Here is a 9,256-nt window from a genome sequence, read left to right on the forward strand (position 1 = left end):
GGCACAAGGGTGCACAGGCTCCTCACCTCACCGATATCCCTGATGCTCGCTAGATGGGTGCTGATGATGTTCTGGGCGAGTTTAATCACCCGTTGCAGAGCCTTCCTGTCTTGGGCCGTGCACATCTCTTGCCAACTTGTGATGTTTCCAGTGAAGGATGCTTTCTATTGCTGGAAACATCACAATGTTGTTGTTCATCATTTGTGATGAGAAAATGTAAAAGAAATAAAAAGCCAGCATCCTGGTATTATATATATGTTTGTTATAAAATCCAAAGCGTCTCTACTACCGGCTGCTGACAACACTGACAGCTGGAGATTCTATCACAGAAATGACGGTAGAGAGGCTGGCACCTGTATGTTTAAACAGGGGTTTAGCCAGGTTCGCTGCAATTAACACTGAAGCTGTTAGTGTCAGAGCTCGGAGCAGGAAACACAGTCACTCTGCGTCACGCTGCTGTCCTCCACCTCCATCATCCGCTCCAATTCAGTTTGAAAGAGCAATGGCCAATGGGGAAACTCTAACAGTCAGCCGGCTCACTAATGCTGTAACTTCATCCCTCACTCATTCACTCATGGACAACTGCAGTTATAGGGCTGGTCCGATTTGGCGGAGTGAGCAAACCAATGATATTGGCAAACGTAACACTATCTCGGGTAAGGACTCCAGCTGGAGAGTAAACTTTCCCACATCCAAAAAGAGCAGGACAGAGCCGCTAACGTTAGCATCCAGAACCAGCTTCTATACAACGGGGAAATACTGCACGGTAGGTGAATGGCTTGGTTTTTTGCTGTTGTTTTTTATTATAACATATATCCCAACAAATGAATGTCGTAGGCAAATGATTCTCTTTGGCCTTGGAAGTGGCAAGTAAATGTAAATGCTTTAGGTAGTTTTGCCAGCATTGCTTGCTAACATTAGCAGCTAATGTTCACACTGCTTAGTTATGGAGGGACAATTCAGGGGAAGAGTTTAGAGAACATCCATCTCATCTAACCACCAGAATACAGTGACACAAATGAAATTTGGGATGTTGCTGTATATAAAAATAAAGGCTACAAAAAGCTCCATTGTTTAAATTCAACTTTTAATTTTTTACTTTTCACTGTTCAACATTCTATACCTGACTGTAAGCCCTTAATAACTAGTAATGAAGCTTAAAAGAAAAGGATTATTTATTCATGTATTTTTGCTGTGAATCAGGGTCATTACAGTCCACTGGAACTGCAGGGAATCCAAACTGCTGCCACCTTCATGATGAAGTGAGATACAAACTTTGGAGGTGAGTATTTGAGAATATTCTATATTTTTTATTGTCAACAAATCCCATGAAATCTAAAGACTTATAAATCTGATTCCTCTGTGCCATAGAAATGTATAGAAAGCTCCATTGTTGCCCAAAAACGATTCAAAATACATCAATGAGCCACACTGTTGCATCATCCACACTCACATACAAGAAAATATATCCATGATGTAGTAAGTGATGTGACTTTGTTGTAGGCTTAAACATTAGCATGTAGGACCTGTATCTTGATCTCAAAACATCAGGCACCAGGGAGAGAGACAAGAGGAAATAACATCATAAAAATAGAAATGTTAGAAGCTGATACTAGTGTGAGAAGCACAATAGGAGCACTGCCACCAACCTGGGTTGGGAGCCAAAGTTTAAGAAACACTGCACCAGTGTAAACAGATGAATGAAAATATATATGAATCCACTGTAGAAAATAGTGACTTTTTATCCGTCTGTCTATCTAAAGACTACAGTGCCCAGCTGATAGGACTTTACTGAACCTTGTTTGAAACTGTCATTTGTGAGCTGTTTTCAAAGACTTGAATCTTCAGTAGGAGACTTTCTGAGACAGAAAGTATGGAGAGATGGATGAACACACTATTGGTTTTGGTCTTTTAATGGGATTTGTTGACAGTAAAGAGAACATAAAACAGTGCCAGCCTTTTAAAGAACACACTAACCAACAGTGACTGATCTCAGCCATCAGCTCAGGATCAGATATTATTAGTGATCTATGATAATAATTGACAGTAAATACATTCTATTAAGTTCATTTACATATATATTCATTTATAAATTCAGGTTTGTCTGCTTGTTGAACATTTGTTGACACTTTGCTTATGCTTTGTGAGGCAGTCAAGACTAAAATACTGTATCTACTGTTAGTAGCAATGACTATATATGATTTGAATCATGTACACTGTCTGTATTCTATAATGTACAGTATTGGATGGACAGCAGTGTCTGTGTCATAGAGACTGACATTCTAGAACTGTCATGTCATGATGCAACAAAGGACATTCTGATTCAGCTCAGCAGATTTTGACTTAAGATCCTGAAACAGTACAGAGCAGCTGGTTAACATTTTACTCACGTTGTATCTACGGAAAGATCTGCAACCATGTTTAAAATGCCTAGCTGTCTACGAAAGGTTAGTTTTACAAATGTTACACACTTTCTGTACTTTCCACCTTGTTTATGTCAACTTGGAAGTCAGAAATAGTGCTATTTCTCTGACTTTCTTCAACAAGACTTTTATAGATAGCAGGGTCTGTGAACATAGCTTATATCTGCTATGAAGACACATGATTTTTCTTTCAATTAACAATTAATTTGCTACATTTTTCTTTATCCTGAACAGAAAAATAAAGTGTCAGTTGTGGAAGATGAGAGCCAGCTGTGCTCCATCTCTAGTGCGAGGTAAGAAAAGTTCACCTGCACACAGTGAACTGAGTGAGCAGAAAAATAGAAACACCTGTACCATGAGATGCAGACTGTAGTGATGTTGTAGTGGACTACAGTATATTGAAAGGTGTTTCTGATATTTAGTCAACTTCTCTTAAATGTATGGAGTCAGAAACTTCCATCATGATGTACTCCAACACATCAACACTAACTACAGCCTCCAGAGTGAGCACAGAGTTGAATCATCAGGATTTATTACAAGTGTTACAGGGTTTCTACTTTTTCTATATTTGTAATGGTCCCCTGCGTCACACACTAACTTGTCATTTGCTTACAAAGACTTGACTTGCACTTAAAACCAGCTCTGGTTTACACCTGCTACTAACAATTATCTTCATTATGAATGATTTTTTCTATGAATCTATTAATTCTAGTCTACAAGTTCCAAGTTGACATCTACAAATGTCAAAAGATATTCAGTAAACAAGGACATAAACCAGAGAAAGGCAGCAAATCCTCACATTTATGAAGCTGGAACCAGGAAATGTTTGAGATTTTTGCTTCATAAATGACTGAAAGTTGAATAAATGAGTCAAATGACACTATTCTGTTATTTGCTGTATTGACTATGGAGAGTGATCAGTCCATTCAAACAATGCTGTCAAATGATTGTAAACATGAGTTGATGGTGAAAAGTCAAAGTGTGTTTGTGTTTTATCAGCAGTCAGAAGTCCTCTGTGGAGAAGCCACCAGGAAGGACTCCTTGGCTGCACAGACTGTTCGGTCGACCTGTGGTATGTTTGACAGGAAGTGCTTCACATTCACCTGATTTGAGCAGTTTGTAAACTCTCTATTTGGTATTTAGCCACAAAAGATGTCAGACATACTTTATTCTTATGATAGTTTTTGTTGTCACGTCAGAAGAGCGAAAGGGAAAGAGAGGAAAGGGGACAACGCTCCGGCCACCAACAGAGGTAAAAACATCATTCCTCCTCCCACTAGCAGAGCTGACAGTGTCTGTACTAAGAGTCAGGAAATGATTTATCCACAGTTCAAACTAAGTCAGCAGTAGATTAACCAGCTGTGTTTGTCAGCAGAGTCACCTCCTCAGACGCTCCAGCCAACCAACAACCAGAGAAGAAGACTCGCTGGAGGTGCCGAGTCTTCGACTGCTGCAGAGTAAGTTTCACTGCTTCACATCAATCACACAGTCACCAGTCTGGACTAGTAAAGGATTCAAAAGTGTGTCTCTGTGTTACTGAACTGTGAGAGTCTTTGTTTCCTCCAACAGAGAAATCGACGAGTCGCTCCGGCTGCCGACGACCAGGGAGACGACGGAGAGCAGAGAATCCCTCAGAAACCTCAGAGGAGGTAACGAGACTCTTTTCACATCACTGACAGTGTTTGTCAGGAAGAAAGAAAGTCAAGCAAAAACAAAGTCTGCTACAGAATTACAGCCTGTCTCTCCCTCCATGTTGCAGCCCTGTCAAAGCTACAGATGGGACTCTCACTGCTGATGAGGTTGATGAGGTGGTGGAGTTTGATGCTCTCACCGAGGAAGAGGAGGAAGCTGTGACGAAGACAGAGAAGAAAGCAGCCAACAGAAAACATGAGCTGCACAGACTCACATCTTTCCTCCTCTCTGGGTATCGGACACTGACCAACCAGGACTCGTCCTCCAACAGGTCACTTTCACATGTTCATAGTTCACATTCAAAAGCACAAAAATATCAAAAGCTGCCATCTGATGTCTGATCAGATTTGTTGACTTATTCTTTGATCAGATAGTTCCTGATTGTAATCAACATTTTCTCACTTTTTCACATGAAAAGCTCTTCAGACAACATCTGGTCTCTTTAGTGTGGCAGTACTGCAGCATCAGCATCAGCTCTGTCAACACATGTGTGATCGTTACATCACTTTTACATGAAAACATTGACTGTATGTTTATGTGTGTGTTTCTCTCTTCTTGTAGTGCCAAAACACATCACGTCCGTCATGGTGATGTCATGACCTCCCAGAGACTCAGAGGTCAGCAGGTCGACTGGTTTGGGTGAGTAAATCTGTTTCAAAACACAAATATTTAACAGAAGGTTTGTTGTTGCTCTGTCACATCTCTAAACTAACAAATGGATCTGTAACAGAACATAAATCCATCAAAGCAAAGTGAAATCTAACTAGTGAGAGAAAAGCAGCTGCAGTTAGTGATGTTGATGTGTGTGCTGACAAGTTGTGTTTGTGTGTCAGGTTTCCCAATCCAGCTCAGATCTGCTATATGAACTCCAGCCTTCAGAGCCTGTTCACGCTGAAGGACTTCATCACAGACATCATGTGCCAGGTGGAGGTGTGGGGTTCAGTGCCTCAGGCTGAACTGATCAGGTACAGCAGCCACACACACACACACACACACACACACACACACACACACACATACACATTGAACTGAAATAACAGCAGAAGCTCTCCTCTCTTATTTTTTCTTCACCCTCTGCAGAAGACTCATGAACATCGCGTTGCTTCACCGCTCCGTCGACATCCGTGACAAACTCCAGGCCCTCTTTATGTTCAAGAGCGCCCTCTCTGTCCAGGCTCAGGAGTTCCAGGACTTCAACCAGAAAGTGAGTCAGCTGCTTTGATTGTTTCTGTTGTTTCACCTCCTCCTGATAGTTCCTCCTCTGTGCATCAAACCCTGTGTGTGTCTCTGTGTGTTCAGGATGCTCATGAGTTGCTGACAACTCTCCTGGATCAGATGAGGAGTTTGTCGCCAGCGCTGCAGGAAGCAGCTGCCCGCGTGGGAAGAAGCTACAGGTGCCCCGTTGAAGACCACTTTGAGTTCCAGATGAAGAACACAAGGATCTGCAAGAGGTAAAAGAAGACAGAGAAACACATCACACACAATCACAGCTCAACACACTTGTCTCTTCATACAGCTTTTTTATGTATATATGCCATATGTCATATCACATATCTTCAGTGAAACAGCAAAACACCTTTCTCCCATTTTCCTTCTTTTCCCCATAAATACAAAACATTGTCAAAAGTTTCCACATTAAGTCTTAATGTTAAATCAGGATGCCACAGAGATTTTGAACCTTCTTTAACCTTCCAGCTGTGCTACTAAATCCCTACAACAGGACGCCTCATCATGACCTCTGCAGCTGTAATTTGATGTTCTGTCCCTTGAATGTGCAGGTGTGGAGCCCGGACTACCAGAGAAGAGGACTTCAACAACCTGTCTCTGGACCTGGTGCCTGGAGCTTCAGTCCAGCAGATGCTCCAGGATTACCTGAAGGTAAGATCCACCTGTCCTCCTTCAGTGACATCATCCTTGCTGTTTTATTATGCAGTATGTCACTGACAGCATGTTGTCTCTGTTGTTCAGGAGACAGACTTGGACTTCAGGTGTGACTGCGGTGCCAACACATCTGGCCAGCAGTCCACCTTTGTGAACCTTCCCAAGTGAGTGACATCACATCCAACTGTGGTCCACTGACCTTAAAGGACCTGCTGAACTACACACACACACACACACACACTTTACTTCTCCTTCATCTCCTGGTTCTCATGTCTTTTCTTCTTCTTGTGTTTACTTCCTGTCTACAGGGTGCTGATGCTTCATCTGAAACGTTTCAGCTTCACTCCGTTCCTGCAGCTGGAGAAGCTTCGATACCCAGTGGAGCTGTTCAGAGAGCTGCTGGTGACCTCCAGCCAGGTAAGAAACAACTCACCTGAGTCCAAATACAAAGTAAACATGTGGTCTGTGTGTACTGGTGTTTTATATGTGTGTGTTGTTGACTGTGTTCCTCCTCAGGCTGATGGTTGGTACAGTCTGGTGAGCGTCATCAGCCATTTAGGCTCTGGAGGGGAACAAGGTAAGATGATGACACGCTGACATCACACTGTCACCTTCTGTGGTTCATCTATCAGCTTCTCAGACTCATTATTTGAGCATTTTTGTTAAACCATTTTTTGAACTGAAATGAATCATACACAAGTCAGCTGTAGAGATCAGTTGACCTTCATAACCTGTGCAAGTTAAGACACCTGATCTAACAGTGACTCCTCTCCTGTTAGGACACTACATAAGTGACGGAGTGCACCCAGATGTGGAGCTGGATGACCTCGCTGACCGCTGGCTCATTTATAACGATTCAGAGGTCACAGAGACAAAGGGGGCCTCTGTCTGTGAGCGGCGGCAGCGAGATGCCTACATCCTTTTCTACCAAAGACGGGTAAGATGACAAAAGTGTCTCTTCCTGAAGTCAAAGTGACTCTGATGTTGTTTGATTTGAACTGTTTCTCCAGACAGTGAGCCCACACACACGTTGTTGTTCACAGGGATTGTCTAATCCACCCACTCTGTATGACTTTCTCTGTTCTCAGATGTAGAGCAGTGTGGAGATGGGGGACTGTGTGGCACTCTGCTGAAGATGATGCAGTGGAGGTGAGCGACCACGGGAACTGGACATCACAGGTAAGTGTGTTCTTCTCTTTTGTCTTTCTGCAGGTGGTGAAGGAGAAGACGGAGGTTCAGGTCGGACCAGCAGCTCGTATCATGGTCTGAAGCAGCAGGAGGACCCCCAGCCCTCAGGAGGAGGGGCTTCTTCCAGAGAGCCTGGTTCCTCCCGAGGTTTCTCCACGTTAGAGGGAGTTTTTCCTCGCCACTGTCGCCACACAACTCGTCTCCTACATACATCATTCTAATGCGGCTCTGGATTGGACTGTTACTGTCAGACATGGAGATGAGTTGCTCTGAATCAACGTGGCTTGCTCTCTGGGAACGACCAGCTGTAAATAAAAAGAAATAAATAAATAACTTGAGAATTAAGAAGGATTTGATCCTGCTCTTTATTTGTGTATTTTACTCTCAGTGTTATTGAGTCTTTATGCTTGAAATGGACCTCAGTGATCAAGAAGTCTCATCATTGTCCACAACAGCAAACACTGAGTGTTACGTTCAATAAGTATAGAAACAAAGAAAGAGAAGACAGATCTTCAATAGATGTTCATACTGTTGAATTGTTTTGCCTAATATGTTTTGAAGGAAATGTAATTGCTGGTTTATATTTGTTGACATTTTTTCCTTCCTGTCCACAAAGTGTTAGACTCTTGTAGAGGAGACAGACAACTAACCATCATGTCAAATCAATTCAATTCATATTTATACTGAATTATTGCCCAAAGACAGAGATGCATCACATGTGAGGATGGAGGAGTTTAATTCACCAAAGCAAGACGTCCTGGCTCACTGCAGCCTCATTTTGAGGAGACAACAGTTACTCACCAGGTGCATCGTCTCAACTGTCAAACGTGTTAAATAAGTCAGTTTTAAAAGGAAAACACCTGATAACTGCTACTCTGATACTGATTATGGATCTACAGCTGTCAGGCCTATAGAATGAGACTGATTAAAATCTGTTTATTACCAACAGAACAGAATGGACGTGAGGGAGAAACCAGCTATAAAGCCTCATTAGTTTGTGAGAGAGCACAGGTAAAGTATAAGTGATGTCCTGTCCAGGCTCAGCTGATATTATGGCAGTAATAACAACAGCAGGACTGTAGCTGTATACGTTTCCTCAATGAACCAAGATGCACTTGGAATGGAAAGTTAGAAAAAGCTTTTTGGTTTATGAAGAAATCATAAAGAATGTTACAGTGTTTTAATGATTCATTTATGACTCAAATTCTACACACATAATATTTTTATTTTATGAGTAAATATGATGATTCACAGCTTATATGATTCATCTACAGTATTATAATCATACAATATTATTTTGGAAATCAAATCTGGCTCCAACAATTCAAGACTGGAAGTCTACAGTGGGAGACTGTTCAAAGATATTCAGTATCAGGCAGTTCCTGAAAGTCTACGGTCAGATTATGGAAGCGCTTTGTCTATTAGGACACAGTAAACTCGGCAGCCACACATTTCTCTGTTCTGTATTTCTCTGTTTTGTGTCTTCAGGTTAGGCTAACCCATTGTTGCTAACTTTGGAGCTAACCTCCTTGACTTTTCCAGCATTTGGGGAGACAACAGACGTGACTTTTTAGCATTTATTAACTGACACACTGTAGTCTGTGCTGTACATTTACTGCCAGACTGACAACTTACTACTAACCTTTTCCTCTGCTCCGCCTGCATCCACCGTCACTTCTCTGCCCCTCGCTCTTTCCCACTCGCTACGCAAATACACTACGCAATGACGTATTCCTCAACGGCGTTACGCTACCAGTAGTTTCCCAGGCAACGACAGATAATATCAAATATTAAAAAATACTTTTTTGGCCTGGTTCTCGTTGTGTCATTATGGAGAAACACTGATTCAGTAAACGTTCAGTAAACGTTGAGTACAGTCAGACCCAGCAGTCTCCATTAGGTTGGGCGAGTTCAAACTTGTGGAAACGGGGGTGTATTCAAAACACCCCCGTTTTCACAGGTAATTTGTTAGTCTGTTCCTCCCGCCGCAGGACATAATGGATTAATCCTGGAAAGCTATTGATGTAGCACTTTTCTCCTTATGAAAATAACACGGAGATTATTCGACCAAT

The 9,256-nt window shown here is 42.1% G+C and overlaps 1 protein-coding gene across 5 annotated transcripts; it reads left to right on the forward strand.

Annotated features, from left to right (window-relative positions):
* The first annotated feature begins 2,230 nt into the window (after window positions 1-2,230).
* Window positions 2,231-7,529, forward strand: LOC122992802 (ubiquitin carboxyl-terminal hydrolase 37-like). Of its 5 annotated transcripts, none has more exons than XM_044366740.1 (17): window positions 2,231-2,447; window positions 2,658-2,716; window positions 3,426-3,495; window positions 3,605-3,675; window positions 3,799-3,880; window positions 3,993-4,072; window positions 4,183-4,386; window positions 4,677-4,754; window positions 4,949-5,080; window positions 5,196-5,319; window positions 5,415-5,566; window positions 5,894-5,993; window positions 6,084-6,160; window positions 6,305-6,413; window positions 6,513-6,573; window positions 6,776-6,933; window positions 7,085-7,529. In XM_044366740.1, the coding sequence occupies exons 1-17, from the start codon at window positions 2,418-2,420 to the stop codon at window positions 7,088-7,090; spliced, it is 1,593 nt and encodes a 530-aa protein (XP_044222675.1). In that variant the 5' UTR covers window positions 2,231-2,417; the 3' UTR covers window positions 7,091-7,529. The 5 variants fall into 5 exon arrangements, with proteins under 5 accessions (XP_044222675.1, XP_044222674.1, XP_044222678.1 ...); XM_044366739.1 differs by having other exon boundaries at window positions 2,232-2,447; window positions 3,423-3,495; XM_044366743.1 differs by having other exon boundaries at window positions 2,232-2,447; window positions 3,423-3,495; window positions 3,626-3,675.
* Window positions 7,530-9,256: the final 1,727 nt, after the last annotated feature.

This window comes from Thunnus albacares, chromosome 11, assembly GCF_914725855.1.
Source record: "Thunnus albacares chromosome 11, fThuAlb1.1, whole genome shotgun sequence".
NCBI lineage: Eukaryota > Metazoa > Chordata > Actinopteri > Scombriformes > Scombridae > Thunnus > Thunnus albacares.

What these genes read in the sequence shown, in the direction of transcription:
- LOC122992802 (XM_044366739.1), top strand. Translation starts at nt 2,418, where the DNA reads ATGTTTAAAATGCCTAGCTGTCTACGAAAG. An exon ending in CAGCAGGTCGACTGGTTTGG is followed by an intron (nt 4,755 to 4,948) that starts GTGAGTAAATCT and finishes TTTGTGTGTCAG; the next exon opens with GTTTCCCAATCCAGCTCAGA. An exon ending in TCCAGGACTTCAACCAGAAA is followed by an intron (nt 5,320 to 5,414) that starts GTGAGTCAGCTG and finishes CTGTGTGTTCAG; the next exon opens with GATGCTCATGAGTTGCTGAC.